This window comes from Oncorhynchus clarkii, chromosome 18 (assembly GCF_045791955.1).
Source record: "Oncorhynchus clarkii lewisi isolate Uvic-CL-2024 chromosome 18, UVic_Ocla_1.0, whole genome shotgun sequence".
NCBI lineage: Eukaryota > Metazoa > Chordata > Actinopteri > Salmoniformes > Salmonidae > Oncorhynchus > Oncorhynchus clarkii.
Window position 1 is genome coordinate 842,262 of NC_092164.1, and position 22,264 is coordinate 864,525.

General features: G+C 46.7%; 1 protein-coding gene across 1 annotated transcript in view; it reads right to left on the reverse strand.

Annotated features, from left to right (window-relative positions):
- The window catches only part of LOC139372814 (FERM, ARHGEF and pleckstrin domain-containing protein 1-like), a 34,177-nt gene that overhangs the window by 3,851 nt on the left and 8,062 nt on the right, over positions 1-22,264 (reverse strand). The window contains exons 7-17 of the mRNA XM_071112620.1: positions 22,061-22,150; positions 13,162-13,295; positions 11,639-11,720; positions 10,653-10,890; positions 8,101-8,231; positions 7,874-7,942; positions 7,016-7,105; positions 6,707-6,789; positions 6,166-6,278; positions 3,369-3,532; positions 732-839 (exon numbers count right to left, since the gene is read on the reverse strand). Coding sequence (XP_070968721.1) covers positions 732-839; positions 3,369-3,532; positions 6,166-6,278; positions 6,707-6,789; positions 7,016-7,105; positions 7,874-7,942; positions 8,101-8,231; positions 10,653-10,890; positions 11,639-11,720; positions 13,162-13,295; positions 22,061-22,150 — 1,302 coding nt within the window. The remainder of the gene's footprint in view (positions 1-731; positions 840-3,368; positions 3,533-6,165; positions 6,279-6,706; positions 6,790-7,015; positions 7,106-7,873; positions 7,943-8,100; positions 8,232-10,652; positions 10,891-11,638; positions 11,721-13,161; positions 13,296-22,060; positions 22,151-22,264) is intronic.

The following is a 22,264-nucleotide window of genomic DNA, read 5'->3' on the forward strand; positions in this document are numbered from 1 at the left end:
AGACCTTGAGACTACTGCATCCCATAATAAATACTATATAATATACTACCCAGAGGGTAGTCATCCTATAGAAGACCTTGAGACTACTGCATCCCATAATAAATACTATATAATACACTACCCAGAGGGTAGTCATCCTATAGAAGACCTTGAGACTACTGCATCCCATAATAAATACTATATAATACACTACCCAGGGGGTAGTCATCCTATAGAAGACCTTGAGACTACTGCATCCCATAATAAATAATATATAATACACTACCCAGAGGGTAGTCATCCTATAGAGGACCTTTAGACTACTGCATCCCATAATAAATACTATATAATACACTACCCAGAGGGTAGTCATCCTATAGAGGACCTTGAGACTACTGCATCCCATAATAAATACTACACTACCCAGAGGGTAGTCATCCTATAGAAGACCTTGAGACTACTGCATCCCATAATAAATACTATATAATACACTACCCAGAGGGTAGTCATCCTATAGAAGACCTTGAGACTACTGCATCCCATAATAAATACTATATAATACACTACCCAGAGGGTAGTCATCCTATAGAAGACCTTGAGACTACTGCATCCCATAATAAATACTATATAATATACTACCCAGGGGGTAGTCATCCTATAGAGGACCTTGAGACTACTGCATCCCATAATAAATACTAGTTAGTTTTAGGTTAGGGTTAGATGTATGTTTAGAGTTAGGTTAGAGTCCTTACCTGATGTGACTTGTAGAAGAACAGGCTGAAGTTGGTGAAGACCACCCAGAGTTTCTGCCATCCATTACTGTTCTTAAACTTCCTCAGCAGGTTACCTGATAACTGGTTCTGATAGGGGGAGAAAGGACCAATAGGAAGAGACATTAAAACAGGAGTAACCAATAGCAAAAGAGATTAACACAGGTTGTCTGGTCTTGAAGTTACAATGTTGTTATATCAGGTTATATCCCACCTCTCTGTATCAGGTTATATCCCACCTCTCTGTATCAGGTTATATCAGGTTATATCCCACCTCTCTGTATCAGGTTATATCCCACCTCTCTGTACCAGGTTATATCAGGTTATATCCCACCTCTCTGTATCAGGTTATATCCCACCTCTCTGTATCAGGTTATATCCCACCTCTCTGTATCAGGTTATATCAGGTTATATCCCACCTCTCTGTATCAGGTTATATCCCACCTCTCTGTATCAGGTTATATCCCACCTCTCTGTACCAGGTTATATCAGGTTATACCCCACCTCTCTGTATCAGGTTATATCCCACCTCTCTGTATCAGGTATATCCCACCTCTCTGTACCAGGTTATATCAGGTTATATCCCACCTCTCTATATCAGGTTATATCCCACCTCTCTGTACCAGGTTATATCAGGTTATATCCCACCCCTCTGTATCGGGTTATATCAGGTTATATCCCACCCCTCTATATCAGGTTATATCAGGTTATATCCCACCTCTCTGTATCAGGTTGTATCAGGTTATATCCCACCTCTCTGTATCAGGTTATATCAGGTTATATCCCACCTCTCTGTATCAGGTTATATCCCACCTCTCTGTATCAGGTTATATCCCACCTCTCTGTATCAGGTTATATCCCACCTCTCTGTATCAGGTTATATCAGGTTATATCCCACCTCTCTGTATCAGGTTATAACACACCTCTCTGTACCAGGTTGTATCAGGTTATATCCCACCTCTCTGTATCAGGTTATATCAGGTTATATCCCACCTCTCTGTATCAGGTTATACCCACCTCTCTGTATCAGGTTATATCAGGTTATATCCCACCTCTCTGTACCAGGTTATATCAGGTTATACCCCACCTCTCTGTATCAGGTTATATCCCACCTCTCTGTATCAGGTTATATCCCACCTCTCTGTATCAGGTTATATCCCACCTCTCTGTATCAGGTTATATCAGGTTATATCCCACCTCTCTGTACCAGGTTATATCAGGTTATATCCCACCTCTCTATATCAGGTTATATCCCACCTCTCTGTACCAGGTTATATCAGGTTATATCCCACCCCTCTGTATCGGGTTATATCAGGTTATATCCCACCCCTCTATATCAGGTTATATCAGGTTATATCCCACCTCTCTGTATCAGGTTGTATCAGGTTATATCCCACCTCTCTGTATCAGGTTATATCAGGTTATATCCCACCTCTCTGTATCAGGTTATATCCCACCTCTCTGTATCAGGTTATATCCCACCTCTCTGTATCAGGTTATATCCCACCTCTCTGTATCAGGTTATATCAGGTTATATCCCACCTCTCTGTATCAGGTTATAACACACCTCTCTGTACCAGGTTGTATCAGGTTATATCCCACCTCTCTGTATCAGGTTATATCAGGTTATATCCCACCTCTCTGTATCAGGTTATATCCCACCTCTCTGTATCAGGTTATATCAGGTTATATCCCACCTCTCTGTATCAGGTTATATCCCACCTCTCTGTATCAGGTTATATCAAGTTATATCCCACCTCTCTGTATCAGGTTATATCCCACCTCTCTGTATCAGGTTATATCAGGTTATATCCCACCTCTCTGTATCAGGTTATATCCCACCTCTCTGTATCAGGTTATATCAGGTTATATCCCACCTCTCTGTATCAGGTTATATCCCACCTCTCTGTATCAGGTTATATCCCACCTCTCTGTATCAGGTTATATCCCATCTCTCTGTATCAGGTTATAACACACCTCTCTGTACCAGGTTATATCCAGTACTGTGGGTCAGGTAGGTAGAGAAGACAGAGAGGTTAGACAGAAACAGAGAGGTTAGACGGTACTGTGGGTCAGGTAGGTAGAGAAGACAGAGAGGTTAGACAGAAACAGAGAGGTTAGACGGTACTGTGGGTCAGGCAGGTAGAGAAGACAGAGGTTAGACAGAAACAGAGAGGTTAGACGGTACTGTGGGTCAGGTAGGTACAGAAGACAGAGGTTAGACAGAAACAGAGAGGTTAGACGGTACTGTGGGTCAGGTAGGTACAGAAGACAGAGAGGTTAGACGGTACTGTGGGTCAGGTAGGTAGAGAAGACAGAGAGGTTAGACGGTACTGTGGGTCAGGTAGGTACAGAAGACAGAGAGGTTAGACAGAAACAGAGAGGTTGGACAGAAACAGAGAGGTTAGACGGTACTGTGGGTCAGGTAGGTACAGAAGACAGAGAGGTTAGACAGAAACAGAGAGGTTAGACGGTACTGTGGGTCAGGTAGGTAGAGAAGACAGAGAGGTTAGACGGTACTGTGGGTCAGGTAGGTACAGAAGACAGAGAGGTTAGACAGAAACAGAGAGGTTGGACAGAAACAGAGAGGTTAGACGGTACTGTGGGTCAGGTAGGTACCTCCACAGCCACACTAAAGTCCACCATGGACACAGAGGTGTTGCGGTGCCAGCAGACATGAACCGTCGTGTTTCCTCTCTGTGCTGACTGACGCTCCAATGAGCTACGAGACGCACTCAGCTCCTCCTCTGACTCAGCCTCCACACCGCCCTCTTCTGGAGACTCTGAGAACAGCAGCAAGAGGAATTGATGAAAAGTTGACGAACAGAAACAGAGGACAAGCTATTCTTTCCCCCAGGTCCGATAAGTTGAAGGTTGTTTCTCGGAGCACAAAACATCCTTGTCACAAAACCTAAATAAGAGAAGTGATCATGTGAATTGATGGACTCAAAGTCCATTTTACAGGCCACATTTCTATACAGTTTGGTCGTGTTGCAGGCCACATTTCTATACAGTTTGGTCGTGTTGCAGGCCACATTTCTATACAGTTTGGTCGTGTTGCAGGCCACATTTCTATACAGTTTGGTCGTGTTGCAGGCCACATTTCTATACAGTTTGGTCGTGTTGCAGGCCAGGTAAAGACAGGTTAGGGCTCAGCCTGTACTCTGTGGGAAGGTTAGGTTAGTTAGGACTCAGCCTGTACTCTGTGGGAAGGTTAGGTTAGTTAGGACTCAGCCTGTACTCTGTGGGAAGGTTAGGTTAGTTAGGACTCAGCGTGTACTCTGTGGGAAGGTTAGGTTAGGTAGGACTCAGCGTGTACTCTGTGGGAAGGTTAGGTTAGTTAGGACTCAGCCTGTACTCTGTGGGAAGGTTAGGTTAGTTAGGGCTCAGCCTGTACTCTGTGGGAAGGTTAGGTTAGTTAGGACTCAGCCTGTACTCTGTGGGAAGGTTAGGTTAGTAAGGACTCAGCCTGTACTCTGTGGGAAGGTTAGGTTAGTTAGGACTCAGCGTGTACTCTGTGGGAAGGTTAGGTTAGGTAGGACTCAGCGTGTACTCTGTGGGAAGGTTAGGTTAGTTAGGACTCAGCCTGTACTCTGTGGGAAGGTTAGGTTAGTTAGGGCTCAGCCTGTACTCTGTGGGAAGGTTAGGTTAGTTAGGACTCAGCCTGTACTCTGTGGGAAGGTTAGGTTAGTAAGGACTCAGCCTGTACTCTGTGGGAAGGTTAGGTTAGGTAGGACTCAGCGTGTACTCTGTGGGAAGGTTAGGTTAGTTAGGGCTCAGCCTGTACTCTGTGGGAAGGTTAGGTTAGTTAGGACTCAGCCTGTACTCTGTGGGATGGTTAGGTTAGGGCTGTTCATGGCTGCTGTGGGCCCTTTAACTCCACCTGTAGAAGTAGTAGCAGTAGGTAGTGTGATTTACTGCGGTCAGATCGACTGGTGGACTGTAAATCAGAGGAAAGACCATTCATCTGTTCAGCCAGGTCTAGGGGTCAGGGGTCAGGTACTATGACTTACTGCGGTCTGATCGACTGGTGGACTGTAAATCAGAGGAAAGACCATTCATCTGTTCAGCCAGGTCTAGGGGTTAGGTACAAGACTTACTGCGGTCTGATCGACTGGTGGACAGTAGATCAGTAGAAGGTCTGTTACTCTGCTCTACCAGGTCTAGGGGTCAGGTACAAGACTTACTGTGGTCTGATCGACTGGTGGACAGTAGATCAGTAGAAGGTCTATTACTCTGCTCTACCAGGTCTAGGGGTCAGGGGTCAGGTACAAGACTTACTGCGGTCTGATCGACTGGTGGACAGTAGATCAGTAGAAGGTCTGTTACTCTGCTCTACCAGGTCTAGGGGTCAGGGGTCAGGTACAAGACTTACTGCGGTCTGATCGACTGGTGGACAGTAGATCAGTAGAAGGTCTGTTACTCTGCTCTACCAGGTCTAGGGGTCAGGGGTCAGGGGTCAGGTACAAGACTTACTGCGGTCTGATCGACTGGTGGACAGTAGATCAGTAGAAGGTCTGTTACTCTGCTCTACCAGGTCTAGGGGTCAGGGGTCAGGTACAAGACTTACTGCGGTCTGATCGACTGGTGGACAGTAGATCAGTAGAAGGTCTATTACTCTGCTCTACCAGGTCTAGGGGTCAGGGGTTAGGTACAAGACTTACTGCGGTCTGATCGACTGGTGGACAGTAGATCAGTAGAAGGTCTGTTACTCTGCTCTACCAGGTCTAGGGGTCAGGGGTCAGGTACAAGACTTACTGCGGTCTGATCGACTGGTGGACAGTAGATCAGTAGAAGGTCTATTACTCTGCTCTACCAGGTCTAGGGGTCAGGGGTCAGGTACAAGACTTACTGCGGTCTGATCGACTGGTGGACAGTAGATCAGTAGAAGGTCTGTTACTCTGCTCTACCAGGTCTAGGGGTCAGGGGTCAGGTACAAGACTTACTGCGGTCTGATCGACTGGTGGACAGTAGATCAGTAGAAGGTCTATTACTCTGCTCTACCAGGTCTAGGGGTCAGGGGTCAGGTACAAGACTTACTGCGGTCTGATCGACTGGTGGACAGTAGATCAGTAGAAGGTCTGTTACTCTGCTCTACCAGGTCTAGGGGTCAGGGGTCAGGTACAAGACTTACTGCGGTATGATCGACTGGTGGACAGTAGATCAGTAGAAGGTCTATTACTCTGCTCTACCAGGTCTAGGGGTCAGGGGTCAGGTACAAGACTTACTGCGGTCTGATCGACTGGTGGACAGTAGATCAGTAGAAGGTCTGTTACTCTGCTCTACCAGGTCTAGGGGTCAGGGGTCAGGTACAAGACTTACTGCGGTCTGATCGACTGGTGGACAGTAGATCAGTAGAAGGTCTATTACTCTGCTCTACCAGGTCTAGGGGTCAGGGGTCAGGTACAAGACTTACTGCGGTCTGATCGACTGGTGGACAGTAGATCAGCAGAAGGTCTGTTACTCTGCTCTACCAGGACTACAGCCATCCTGATGTCCTCCATCCATTTCACCATCTCTGATACACAGCTAGGTACAGAGTACAGACATGGGTTAGATGCACAGCTAGGACCTCTCTGATGACTGAATGTGGCCCCTGGGGCTAAATGAGTTTAACACCCCTGCTCTAGAACACCCTAAAACACTCTAAACCACCCTGGAACACCCTGGAACACCCTAAAACACTCTAAACCACCCTGGAAAACCCTAAAACACTCTAAACCACCCTGGAAAACCCTAAAACACTCTAAACCACCCTGGAAAACCCTAAAACACTATAAACCACCCTGGAAAACCCTAAAACACTCTAAACCACCCTGGAACACTCTGAAACATTCTAAAACACCCTAAAACATCTAGAAAACTGTAAAACACCCATAAACATATAGAAAACTGTAAAACACCCTAAACATCTAGAAAACTGAATAACACCCAGAACACATCTAGAACACTTGTACCTTGCTGCCACGACGACAGACTGGCGCTGACCAAACAGAGTGAAGGAATGAGGAACTCCCCACTCATCCTCACTCTCCCTGATCTGAGGACACAGACACGGGTTGGATCAGAGGAGAGTGACCTCTACTAATTCACAGCTGTGTTATGTTATCTGAAGCTAACAGCATGGGGCCAGCTTCCCGGACACACATTAAGTCTAATCCTGGAATAAATGTTTTCTCTATATATCTGGCGTTTTAGGACGAGGCTTAATGTGTGTCCAGGAAACTGGCCCATAATGTTATGGTTCAGGTTCTGGAGACTCTTACTGTCATGCCGTAGAGAGGCAGCTGGCCGTGAACTTTGAACTGGTTGTCTGCTGTCATACCTCTGCTGGTGTACACCAGGGAATCACTGAACTGGAGGAGGAGAGAGGGAGGAAGGAACACAGAGATATAATGAGACATCACTGAACTGGAGGACAGAGGGAGGGAGGAACACAGAGATATAATGAGACATCACTGAAGTGGAGGAGGACAGAGGGAGGGAGGAACACAGAGATATAATGAGACATCACTGAAGTGGAGGAGGACAGAGGGAGGGAGGAACACAGAGATGCTCTCTCTAATTCTCTCTTTCTTTCTCTCTCTCGGAGGACCTGAGCCCTTGGACCATGCCCCAGGAATACCTGACCATGCCCCAGGAATACCTGACATGATGACTCCTTGCTGTCCCCAGTCCACCTGACTGTGCTGCTGCTCCAGTTTCAACTATTCTGCCTTATTATTATTCGACCATGCTGGTCATCTATGAACATTTGAACATCTTGACCATGTTTTGTTATAATCTCCACCCGGCACAGCCAGAAGAGGACTGGCCACCCCACATAGCCTGGTTCCTCTCTAGGTTTCTTCCTAGGTTTTGGCCTTTCTAGGGAGTTTTTCCTAGCCACCGTGCTTCTACACCTGCATTGCTTGCTGTTTGGGGTTTTAGGCTGGGTTTCTGTACAGCACTTTGAGATATCAGCTGATGTACGAAGGGCTATATAAATAAATTTGATTTGATTTGAGATATAATGAGACATCACTGAAGTGGAGGAGAAGAGAGGGAGGGAGGAACACCGAGAGGGATAGGGTGAGTGAGGAGCAGAGGAGTCATGTGACAGGAAGTAGGAAGTAATGACTAACCAGGAAGAACATTCTTTGCTGTAGTCCTTTCCCTGAGAGCTTACTGAGACAGCCCAGTCTGATAAACTCCTGGATGGGTTACAGAAACAACACAGAGGAAACAATGAACAACGACATGTCTGGAAGTTAGATACACTAAAGGACAACATGAGGACTGATGTACTACAACTTGGAATGAATCAGTATAATACTTCTCAAAGCAAAGCCAGGGAAAACTGTTATCTTACCCTGCCAGGTATAGCCAGGTCCTGGATGCCTGTCAGATCTTTCTTCAGTTCTAGAAGCTTCTGGATGTTCTCCATCTTCATCATGGTTCCCTGAAGCTGCAGCACCATCTCTGATATATCAGCTAGGGCAGCTAGAGGAGGAGTGTAAGTACACACACCATCTCTGATATATCAGCTAGAGGAGGAGTGTTCTCTCTCTAACACACACCATCTCTGATATACCAGCTAGAGGAGTGTTCTCTCTCTAACACACACCATCTCTGATATAGCAGCTAGAGGAGTGTTCTCTCTCTAACACACACCATCTCTGATATATCAGCTAGAGGAGGAGTGTTCTCTCTCGAACACACACAATCTCTGATATATTGGCTAGGGTAGCTAGAGGAGGAGTGTTAGTACAGACACCATCTCTGAGATATTAACTAGAGGAGCAGGGTTCTCTCTGAGATATTAACTAGACAACTAGAGGAGCAGGGTTCTCTGAGATATTAACTAGACAACTAGAGGAGCAGGGTTCTCTGAGATATTAACTAGACAACTAGAGGAGCAGGGTTCTCTCTCTGAGATATTAACTAGACAACTAGAGGAGCAGGGTTCTCTCTGAGACATTAACTAGACAACTAGAGGAGCAGGGTTCTCTGAGATATTAACTAGAGGAGCAGGGTTCTCTCTGAGATATTAACTAGACAACTAGAGGAGCAGGGTTCTCTGAGATATTAACTAGAGGAGCAGGGTTCTCTCTCTGAGATATTAACTAGACAACTAGAGGAGCAGGGTTCTCTGAGATATTAACTAGAGGAGCAGGGTTCTCTCTGAGATATTAACTAGACAACTAGAGGAGCAGGGTTCTCTCTCTGAGATATTAACTAGACAACTAGAGGAGCAGGGTTCTCTCTGAGATATTAACTAGACAACTAGAGGAGCAGGGTTCTCTCTGAGATATGAACTAGACAACTAGAGAAGCAGGGTTCTCTGAGATATTAACTAGACAACTAGAGGAGCAGGGTTCTCTGAGATATTAACTAGAGGAGCAGGGTTCTCTCTGAGATATTAACTAGACAACTAGAGGAGCAGGGTTCTCTCTGAGACATTAACTAGACAACTAGAGGAGCAGGGTTCTCTGAGATATTAACTAGACAACTAGAGGAGGAGGGTTCTCTCTGAGATATTAACTAGACAACTAGAGGAGCAGGGTTCTCTCTGAGACATTAACTAGACAACTAGAGGAGCAGGGTTCTCTCTGAGACATTAACTAGACAACAAGAGGAGCAGGGTTCTCTGAGATATTAACTAGAGGAGCAGGGTTCTCTCTGGGCTATTAACTAGACAACTAGAAGAGCAGGGTTCTCTGAGATATTAACTAGACAACTAGAGGAGCAGGGTTCTCTCTGAGATATTAACTAGACAACTAGAGGAGGAGGGTTCTCTCTGAGATATTAACTAGACAACTAGAAGAGCAGGGTTCTGAGATATTAACTAGACAACTAGAGGAGCAGGGTTCTCTCTGGGCTATTAACTAGACAACTAGAAGAGCAGGGTTCTCTGAGATATTAACTAGACAACTAGAGGAGCAGGGTTCTCTCTGAGATATTAACTAGACAACTAGAGGAGCAGGGTTCTCTCTGAGATATTAACTAGACAACTAGAGGAGGAGGGTTCTCTCTGAGATATTAACTAGACAACTAGAGGAGCAGGGTTCTATCTGAGATATTAACTAGACAACTAGAGGAGCAGGGTTCTCTGAGATATTAACTAGACAACTAGAGGAGCAGGGTTCTCTGAGATATTAACTAGAGGAGCAGGGTTCTCTCTGAGATATTAACTAGACAACTAGAGGAGCAGGGTTCTCTCTGAGACATTAACTAGACAACTAGAGGAGCAGGGTTCTCTGAGATATTAACTAGACAACTAGAGGAGGAGGGTTCTCTCTGAGATATTAACTAGACAACTAGAGGAGCAGGGTTCTCTCTGAGACATTAACTAGACAACTAGAGGAGCAGGGTTCTCTCTGAGACATTAACTAGACAACAAGAGGAGCAGGGTTCTCTGAGATATTAACTAGAGGAGCAGGGTTCTCTCTGGGCTATTAACTAGACAACTAGAAGAGCAGGGTTCTCTGAGATATTAACTAGACAACTAGAGGAGCAGGGTTCTCTCTGAGATATTAACTAGACAACTAGAAGAGCAGGGTTCTATCTGAGATATTAACTAGACAACTAGAGGAGCAGGGTTCTCTCTGGGCTATTAACTAGACAACTAGAAGAGCAGGGTTCTCTGAGATATTAACTAGACAACTAGAGGAGGAGGGTTCTCTCTGAGATATTAACTAGACAACTAGAGGAGCAGGGTTCTATCTGAGATATTAACTAGACAACTAGAGGAGCAGGGTTCTCTGAGATATTAACTAGACAACTAGAGGAGCAGGGTTCTCTCTGAGATATTAACTAGACAACTAGAGGAGGAGGGTTCTCTCTGAGATATTAACTAGACAACTAGAGGAGCAGGGTTCTCTCTGAGATATTAACTAGACAACTAGAGGAGCAGGGTCCTACCTCTGCTGTCTCTGAAGTCTTGGTGTGTGGGGGGGTAGTGTTTGCAGAGTCTCTCCAGAATCAGTTTGTAGTGCAGCAGACGATGCAGGGGGCGTAGCAGGAACATGTTCAGGGACAGGTAACACACCTTCTGCTGCTCAAACTCTCGACACAACTCCTGCAGCCGCTGGGAGGCACGGCACGAACGCTCCAACTCAACCAACACCTCACCGTGACGCTGCAGGAGGGAAGTCAACTGCTGCTGGGGCAGAGAGGAGAGGGGTAGGTTAGGTAGAAGATGTAGGGTTTAGGGAGAGAGGAGAGGGGTAGGTTAGGTAGAAGATGTAGGGGTTAGAGAGAGAGGAGAGGGGTAGGTTAGAGAGAGAGGAGAGGGGTAGGTTAGGTAGAAGATGTAGGGATTAGAGAGAGGAGAGGGGTAGGTTAGAGAGAGAGGAGAGGGGTAGGTTAGAGAGAGAGGAGAGGGGTAGGTTAGGTAGAAGATGTAGGGGTTAGAGAGAGAGGAGAGGGGTAGGTTAGATAGAAGATGTAGGGGTTAGAGAGAGAGGAGAGGGGTAGGTTAGATAGAAGATGTAGAGGTTAGAGAGAGAGGAGAGGGGTAGGTTAGAGAGAGAGGAGAGGGGTAGGTTAGGTAGAAGATGTAGAGGTTAGAGAGAGAGGAGAGGGGTAGGTTAGAGAGAGAGGAGAGGGGTAGGTTAGGTAGAAGATGTAGGGGTTAGAGAGAGAGGAGAGGGGTAGGTTAGAGAGAGAGGAGAGGGGTAGGTTAGGTAGAAGATGTAGGGGTTAGAGAGAGAGGAGAGGGGTAGGTTAGGTAGAAGATGTAGAGGTTAGCTGCTACTGTATAGATGCCAACCCCATGTGATTATCATGATCGACCCCATGCGATACTCCTAGATATTCATCAGATGGCTGTAACTCCACCTATAACCCACAGGTCATTACTCTGAGGACATGTTGAAGGGCAGGAACGATATCCACGTCTACTGTACCTTTAACCCCTGAATGTTCTTCAGCATGACGTCACCGACACGCTGGTAGTCTCCTTTAATGTGGGCGTTGGACCGCCCCTCCCTGGTGACAGAGAGAAATCAACATGGTTACCTGCTTCTAAGCCTAACCCTGCAGGAGACAGACAGACGTTTCACCACCTCTCTCAGTGACACCATAGTGAGGGGCAAGTGGAGGAACAACATCACTCATTCAGTAACCCATCTGTCCATCTCTAATTGAAACCACATTGCAACAGCGTGATTAACAGCTGAGAAGCATCAATCCCCAGGAGAAGATCAAACTCTTGCTGTGAGTGGTTGAGAGAGTTATGACACGTTGACTGCATTCCTGAGATTCTCCAACCCACATGTAGATGTGCCACATGTAACTACTAGAGAACACTGAGCTACTCGGCGTAGTTACACAGCTCCACCAGTAGATGGGGTAGTGGAGCAGTATTCACTAGGTCTGTCCTCTCAGAGGAACGGTATTCACTAGGTCTGTCCTCTCAGAGGAGCGGTATTCACTAGGTCTGTCCTCTCAGAGGAGCGGTATTCACTAGGTCTGTCCTCTCAGAGGAGCGGTATTCACTAGGTCTGTCCTCTCAGAGGAGCAGTATTCACTAGGTCTGTCCTCTCAGAGGAGCGGTATTCACTAGGTCTGTCCTCTCAGAGGAGCAGTATTCACTAGGTCTGTCCTCTCAGAAGAGCAGTATTCACTAGGTCTGTCCTCTCAGAGGAGCAGTATTAACTAGGTCTGTCCACTCAGAGGAGCGGTATTCACTAGGTCTGTCCTCTCAGAGGAGCGGTATTCACTAGGTCTGTCCTCTCAGAGGAGCGGTATACACTAGGTCTGTCTCTGATGGGTCGTCCACCAGGGTCTCTGATGGGTCGTCCACCAGGGTCTCTGATGGGTCGTCCACCGGGGGTCCCTGATGGGTCGTCCACCGGGGGTCTCTGATGGGTCGTCCACCGGGGGTCTCTGATGGGTCGTCCACCGGGGGTCTCTGATGGGTCGTCCACCGGGGGTCTCTGATGGGTCGTCCACCGGGGGTCTCTGATGGGTCGTCCACCGGGGGTCTCTGATGGGTCGTCCACCGGGGGTCTCTGATGGGTCGTCCACCGGGGGTCTCTGATGGGTCGTCCACGGGGGTCTCTGATGGGTCGTCCACCAGGGTCTCTGATGGGTCGTCCACCAGGGTCTCTGATGGGTCGTCCACCAGGGTCTCTGATGGGTCGTCCACCAGGGTCTCTGATGGGTCGTCCACCAGGGTCTCTGATGGGTCGTCCACCAGGGTCTCTGATGGGTCGTCCACCAGGGTCTCTGATGGGTCGTCCACTGGGTCTTTTTATGGGTCATCTACCAGGGTCTCTGATGATGATCAGTCACTGAAGAGTGGTGCTGAAAACATGGACGTACACACACACACCCACCCACACACACACACACACACCCAAACATCCCCTCACCCACACACCCACAACACATCCCCCCACCCACATCACACACACCCACTCCTCACCATTGCTGCAGCCTCTGCTCCACCTCTTTGAGGAAGGCCTGGTGTAACTGATAGACTGGATCATAGTTGGTGTTGATCAGAGTCCTCACTGAGTCTGGCAGGATGTCCTCTTTACCCAGCACAGCCTGGAACCACTGAGACACAACACAGCTGTTAGACTACCTCTTTACCCAGCACAGCCTGGAACCACTGAGACACAACACAGCTGTTAGACTACCTCTTTACCCAGCACAGCCTGGAACCACTGAGACACAACACAGCCTGGAACAACTGAGACACAACACAGCTGTTAGACTACCTCTTTACCCAGCACAGCCTGGAACCACTGAGACACAACACAGCCTGGAACCACCGGGACACAACACAGCCTGGAACCACTGGGACACAACACAGCCTGGAACCACTGGGACACAACACAGCTGTTAGACTACCTCTTTACCCAGCACAGCCTGGAACCACTGAGACACAACACAGCCTGGAACCACTGAGACACAACACAGCTGTTAGACTACCTCTTTACCCAGCACAGTCTGGAACCACTGGGACAACACAGCTGTTAGACTACCTCTTTACCCAGCACAGCCTGGAACCACTGGGACACAACACAGCCTGGAACCACTGAGACAACACAGCTGTTAGACTACCTCTTTACCCAGCACAGCCTGGAACCACTGGGACAACACAGCTGTTAGACTACCTCTTTACCCAGCACAGCCTGGAACCACTGAGACAACACAGCTGTTAGACTACCTCTTTACCCAGCACAGCCTGGAACCACTGAGACAACACAGCCTGGAACCACTGAGACACAACACAGCTGTTAGACTACCTCTTTACCCAGCACAGCCTGGAACCACTGAGACACAACACAGCCTGGAACCACTGGGACACAACACAGCTGTAAGACTACCTCTTTACCCAGCACAGCCTGGAACCACTGGGACACAACACAGCCTGGAACCACTGGGACACAACACAGCCTGGAACCACTGGGACACAACACAGCTGTTAGACTACCTCTTTACCCGGCACAGCCTGGAACCACTGGGACACAACACAGCCTGGAACCACTGAGACAGCACAGTCTGGAACCACTGAGACAACACAGCTGTTAGACTACCTCTTTACCCAGCACAGCCTGGAACCACTGAGACACAATACAGCCTGGAACCACTGGGACACAACACAGCTGTTAGACTACCTCTTTACCCAGCACAGCCTGGAACCACTGGGACACAACACAGCCTGGAACCACTGAGACAGCACAGTCTGGAACCACTGAGACAACACAGCTGTTAGACTACCTCTTTACCCAGCACAGCCTGGAACCACTGAGACACAACACAGCCTGGAACCACTGAGACACAACACAGCTGTTAGACTACCTCTTTACCCAGCACAGCCTGGAACCACTGAGACACAACACAGCTGTTAGACTTCCTCTTTACCCAGCACAGCCTGGAACCACTGAGACAACACAGCTGTTAGACTACCTCTTTACCCAGCACAGCCTGGAACCACTGAGACACAACACAGCCTGGAACCACTGAGACAACACAGCTGTTAGACTACCTCTTTACCCAGCACAGCCTGGAACCACTGAGACACAACACAGCCTGGAACCACTGAGACAACACAGCTGTTAGACTACCTCTTTAACCAGCACAGCCTGGAACCACTGGGACACAACACAGCCTGGAACCACTGGGACACAACACAGCCTGGAAACACTGGGACAACACCGCTGTTAGACTACCTCTTTACCCAGCACAGCCTGGAACCACTGGGACACAACACAGCTGTTAGACTACCTCTTTACCCAGCACAGCCTGGAACCACTGGGACACAACACAGCTGTTAGACTACCTCTTTACCCAGCACAGCCTGGAACCACTGACACAACACAGCCTGGAACCACCGGGACACAACACAGCTGTTAGACTACCTCTTTACCCAGCACAGTCTGGAACCACTGAGACAACACAGCCTGGAACCACTGGGACACAACACAGCCTGGAACCACTGGGACACAACACAGCCTGGAACCACTGGGACACAACACAGCTGTTAGACTACCTCTTTACCCAGCACAGCCTGGAACCACTGGGACACAACACAGCCTGGAACCACTGGGACACAACACAGCCTGGAACCACTGAGACAACACAGCTGTTAGACTACCGTTTTACCCAACACAGTCTGGAACCACTGAGACACAACACAGCTGTTAGACTACCTCTTTACCCAGCACAGCCTGGAACCACTGAGACACAACACAGCCTGGAACCACTGGGACACAACACAGCCTGGAACCACTGGGACACAACACAGCCTGGAACCACTGGGACACAACACAGCCTGGAACCACTGAGACAACACAGCTGTTAGACCACCTCTTTACCCAGCACAGTCTGGAACCACTGAGACAACACAGCTGTTAGACTATCTCTTTACCCAGCACAGCCTGGAACCACTGGGACACAACACAGCCTGGAACCACTGAGACATAACACAGCCTGGAACCACTGAGACAACACAGCTGTTAGACTACCTCCTTACCCAGCACAGCCTGGAACCACTGGGACACAACACAGCCTGGAACCACTGAGACAACACCGCTGTTAGACTACCTCTTTACCCAGCACAGTCTGGAACCACTGGGACACAACACAGCCTGGAACCACTGGGACACAACACAGCTGTTAGACTACCTCTTTACCCAGCACAGCCTGGAACCACTGAGACACAACACAGCCTGGAACAACTGGGACACAACACAGCTGTTAGACTACCTCTTTACCCAGCACAGCCTGGAACCACTGGGACACAACACAGCTGTTAGACTACCTCTTTACCCAGCACAGCCTGGAACCACTGACACAACACAGCCTGGAACCACCGGGACACAACACAGCTGTTAGACTACCTCTTTACCCAGCACAGTCTGGAACCACTGAGACACAACACAGCCTGGAACCACTGGGACACAACACAGCCTGGAACCACTGGGACACAACACAGCTGTTAGACTACCTCTTTACCCAGCACAGCCTGGAACCACTGGGACACAACACAGCCTGGAACCACTGGGACACAACACAGCCTGGAACCACTGAGACAACACAGCTGTTAGACTACCGTTTTACCCAACACAGTCTGGAACCACTGAGACACAACACAGCTGTTAGACTACCTCTTTACCCAGCACAGCCTGGAACCACTGAGACACAACACAGCCTGGAACCACTGGGACACAACACAGCCTGGAACCACTGGGACACAACACAGCCTGGAACCACTGGGACACAACACAGCCTGGAACCACTGAGACAACACAGCTGTTAGACTACCTCTTTACCCAGCACAGTCTGGAACCACTGAGACAACACAGCTGTTAGACTACCTCTTTACCCAGCACAGCCTGGAACCACTGGGACACAACACAGCCTGGAACCACTGAGACATAACACAGCCTGGAACCACTGAGACAACACAGCTGTTAGACTACCTCTTTACCCAGCACAGCCTGGAACCACTGAGACACAACACAGCCTGGAACCACTGAGACAACACAGCTGTTAGACTACCTCTTTACCCAGCAGAGTCTGGAACCACTGAGACACAACACAGCCTGGAACCACTGAGACAGCACAGTCTGGAACCACTGAGACAACACAGCTGTTAGACTACCTCTTTACCCAGCAGAGTCTGGAACCACTGAGACACAACACAGCCTGGAACCACTGAGACAGCACAGTCTGGAACCACTGAGACAACACAGCTGTTAGACTACCTCTTTACCCAGCACAGTCTGGAACCACTGAGACAACACAGCCTGGAACCACTGAGACACAACACAGCTGTTAGACTACCTCTTTACCCAGCACAGTCTGGAACCACTGAGACAACACAGCTGTTAGACTACCTCTTTACCCAGCACAGCCTGGAACCACTGAGACAACACAGCTGTTAGACTACCTCTTTACCCAGCACAGCCTGGAACCACTGGGACAACACAGCTGTTAGACTACCTATTTACCCAGCACAGCCTGGAACCACTGAGACACAACACAGCCTGGAACCACTGAGACACAACACAGCTGTTAGACTACCTCTTTACCCAGCACAGTCTGGAACCACTGAGACACAACACAGCTGTTAGACTACCTCTTTACCCAGCACAGCCTGGAACCACTGAGACAACACAGCCTGGAACCACTGGGACACAACACAGCTGTTAGACTACCTCTTTACCCAGCACAGCCTGGAACCACTGGGACACAACACAGCCTGGAACCACTGAGAAAACCAGCTGTATAGGTAGTGTAGCTGGGGGGGGGGGGGGTCTACAGGGCACCAGCTGTATAGGTAGTGTAGCTGGGGGGGGTCTACAGGGCACCAGCTGTATAGGTAGTGTAGCTGGGGGGGGTCTAACCAGCTGTATAAGTAGTGTAGGTGGGGGGTCTACAGGACACCAGCTGTATAGGCAGTGTAGCTGGGGGGGTCTAACCAGCTGTATAGGTAGTGTAGCTGGGGAGGTCTAATCAGCTGTATAGGTCGTGTAGCTGGGGGGTCTAACCAGCTGTATAGGTAGTGTAGCTGGGGGGTCTAACCAGCTGTATATGTAGTGTAGCTGGGGGGGTCTACAAGACACCAGCTGTATAGGTAGTGTAGCTGGGGGGGGTCTAACCAGCTGTATAGGTAGTGTAGCTTGGGGGTCTACAGGACACCAGCTGTGTAGGTAGTGTAGCTGGGGGGTCTAACCAGCTGAATGGGTAGTGTAGCTGGGGGGGTCTAACCAGCTGTATAGGTAGTGTAGCTGGGGGGTCTAACCAGCTGTATAGGTAGTGTAGCTGGGGGGGGGTCTAACCAGCTGTATAGGTAGTGTAGCTGGGGAGGGGGTCTACAGGACACCAGCTGTATAGGTAGTGTAGCTGGGGGGGTCTAACCAGCTGTATAGGTAGTGTAGCTGCGGGGGGTTTTAACCAGCTGTATAGGTAGTGTAGCTGCGGGGTCTAACCAGCTGTATAGCTAGTGTAGCTGCAGGGGGTTTTAACCAGCTGTATAGGTAGTGTAGCTGCGGGGGGGTTTAACCAGCTGTATAGGTAGTGTAGCTGCGGGGGGGTTTAACCAGCTGTATAGGTAGTGTAGCTGGGTTTTTTTTAACCAGCTGTATAGGTAGTGTAGCTGGGGGGGTCTAACCAACAGATGATCTGCCACTGGCTGTTGGCATAAACCATCCTGTTCTTCACTCTCTTTCTCTTCCTCCCTCTCTTTTATCCTCTCTCTCTCTGTTATTACTAGTCTAACCATTGTTATCACTAGTCTAACCATTGTTATCACTAGTCTAACCATTGTTATCACTAGTCTAACCATTGTTATCACTAGTCTAACCATTATTACTAGTCTAACCTTTGTTATTACTAGTCTATCATTGTCATTACTAGGCTAACCATTATTACTAGTCTAACCATTGTTATCACTAGGCTATCATTGTTATTACTAGTCTAACCATTATTACTAGTCTAACCATTGTTATTACTACTCTAACCATTGTTATTACTAGTCTAACCATTGTTATCACTAGGCTATCATTGTTATTACTAGTCTAAACATTGTTATTACTAGTCTATCATTGTTAGCCTCCAGTATTTATGCTGCAGTAGTTTATGTGTCGGGTGGCTAGGGTCAGTTTGTTATATCTGGAGTACTTCTCCTGTCCTATTCGGTGTCCTGTGTGAATTTAAGTGTGCTCTTTCTAATTCTCTCTTTCTCTCTTTCTTTCTCTCTCTCGGAGGACCTGAGCCCTTGGACCATGCCTCAGGACTACCTGACATGATGACTCCTTGCTGTCCCCAGTCCACCTGGCCGTGCTGCTGCTCCAGTTTCAACTGTTCTGCCTTATTATTATTGGACCATGCTGGTCACTTATGAACATTTGAACATCTTGGCCATGTTCTGTTATAATCTCCACCCAGCACAGCCAGAAGAGGACTGGCCACCCCACATAGCCTGGTTCCTCTCTAGTTTTCTTCCTAGGTTTTGACCTTTCTAGGGAGTTTTTCCTAGCCACCGTGCTTCTACACCTGCATTGCTTGCTGTTTGGGGTTTTAGGCTGGGTTTCTGTACAGCACTTTGAGATATCAGCTGATGTACGAAGGGCTATATAAATACATTTGATTTGATTTATTACTAGGCTAACCATTATTACTAGTCTAACCATTGTTATCACTAGTCTATCATTGTTATTACCAGTCTAACCATTGTTATCACTAGCCTATCATTGTTATTACCAGTCTAACCATTGTTATCACTAGCCTATCATTGTTATTACCAGTCTAACCATTGTTATCACTAGTCTATCATTGTTATTACCAGTCTAACCATTGTTATCACTAGTCTATCATTGTTATTACTAGTCTAACGACAGTTATTACTAGTTTTACCATGGTTACTACTAGTCTTACCACTTATTACTACTAGTCTTACCATGGTTACTACTAGTCTTACCATGGTTACTACTAGTCTTACCACGGTTACACCTAGTCTTACCACGGTCACTACTAGTCTTACCACGGTTAATACTAGTCTTACCACAGTTACTACTAGTCTTACCGCGGTTACTACTAGTCTTACCGCGGTTACTACTAGTCTTATCGCGGTTACTACTAGTCTTATCGCGGTTACTACTAGTCTTACCACGGTTACTACTAGTCTTACCACGGTTACTACTAGTCTTACCACTCATTTCTACCATGGTTACTCCTAGTCTTACACAGTTATTACTAGTCTTACCACGTATTGCTAGTCTTACCATGGATATAACTAGTCTTATAGTCTTACCACGGTTATTGCTAGTCTTACCGGGGTTATAGCTAGTCGTGTCACGGTTATAACTAGTCGTGTCACGGTTATAACTAGTCGTGCCACGGTTATAACTAGTCGTGCCACGGTTATAACTAGTCGTGCCACGGTTATAACTAGTCGTGCCACGGTTATAACTAGTCGTGCCACGGTTATAACTAGTCGTGCCACGGTTATAACTAGTCGTGCCACGGTTATAACTAGTCGTATCACGGTTATAACTAGTCGTATCACGGTTACAACTAGCCGTGCCACGGTTACAACTAGCCGTGCCACGGTTATAACTAGCCGTGCCACGGTTATAACTAGTCGTATCACGGTTACAACTAGCCGTGCCACGTTTATAACTACTCTTACCGCGGTTATAACTAGTCTTACCATGGTTATAACTAGTTTTCCCAGTGTTATAATTCATCTTACCACGGTTATAACTAGTCTTACCATGGTTATAACTAGTCTTACTATGGTTATAACTAGTTCTCCCAGAGTTATAATTCATCTTACCACAGTTATAACTAGTCTTACCATGGTTATAACTAGTTCTCCCAGAGTTATAATTCATCTTACCATGGTTATAACTAGTCTTACCATGGTTATAACTAGTCTTACCATGGTTATAACTAGTTCTCCCAGAGTTATAATTCATCTTACCACGGTTATAACTAGTTCTCCCAGAGTTATAATTCATCTTACCACAGTTATAACTAGTCTTACCATGGTTATAACTAGTTCTCCCAGAGTTATACTTCATCTTACCATGGTTATAACTAGTCTTACCATGGTTATAACTAGTCTTACCATGGTTATAACTAGTTCTCCCAGAGTTATAATTCATCTTACCACGGTTATAACTAGTTCTCCCAGAGTTATAATTCATCTTACCACGGTTATAACTAGTCTTACCATGGTTATAACTAGTTCTCCCAGAGTTATAATTAATCTTACCACGGTTATAACTAGTCTTACTACGGTTATAACAAGTCTTACCATGGTTATAACTAGTCTTACCATGGTTATAACTAGTCTTACCATGGTTATAACTAGTTCTCCCAGAGTTATAATTAATCTTACCACGGTTATAACTAGTTCTCCCAGAGTTATAATTCATCTTAGCACGGTTATAACTAGTTCTCCCAGAGTTATAATTAATCTTACCACAGTTATAACTAGTTCTCTCAGAGTTATAATTAATCTTACCACAGTTATAACTAGTTCTCCCAGAGTTATAATTAATCTTACCATGGTTATAACTAGTCTTACCATGGTTATAACTAGCTCTCCCAGAGTTATAATTAATCTTACCATGGTTATAACTAGTTCTCCCAGAGTTATAATTAATCTTACCACAGTTATAACTAGTCTTACCATGGTTATAACTAGTCTTACCACGGTTATAACTAGTTCTCCCAGAGTTATAATTCATCTTACCACGGTTATAACTAGTCTTACCATGGTTATAACTAGTTCTCCCAGAGTTATAATTCATCTTACCACGGTTATAACTAGTCTTACTACGGTTATAACAAGTCTTACCATGGTTATAACTAGTCTTACCATGGTTATAACTAGTCTTACCATGGTTATAACTAGTTCTCCCAGAGTTATAATTAATCTTACCACGGTTATAACTAGTTCTCCCAGAGTTATAATTCATCTTAGCACGGTTATAACTAGTTCTCCCAGAGTTATAATTAATCTTACCACAGTTATAACTAGTTCTCTCAGAGTTATAATTAATCTTACCACAGTTATAACTAGTCTTACCATGGTTATAACTAGTTCTCCCAGAGTTATAATTAATCTTACGATGGTTATAACTAGTCTTACCATGGTTATAACTAGTTCTCCCAGAGTTATAATTCATCTTACCATGGTTATAACTAGTCTTACCATGGTTATAACTAGTTCTTTCAGTTATAATTCATCTTACCACAGTTATAACTAGTCTTACCATGGTTATAACTAGTTCTCCCAGAGTTATAATTCATCTTACCACAGTTATAACTAGTTCTCCCAGAGTTATAATTCATCTTACCACGGTTATAACTGCCAGGTCCTTCTGAAAGGTTCTCTCTGTGGTGAGAAGCTCCTTGGCGATGAAGTAGGCCTTGTCAGTCGGACACTTCTGGAAGAAAGAGGGAGAAAATGTCCAACACAACATGAATACCCTCAAACACCAAGTTAGGCGGATTAGAGCAAATGGCGTTAAACTATTAGTCTTTCTTGTGTTTTGTTTCAG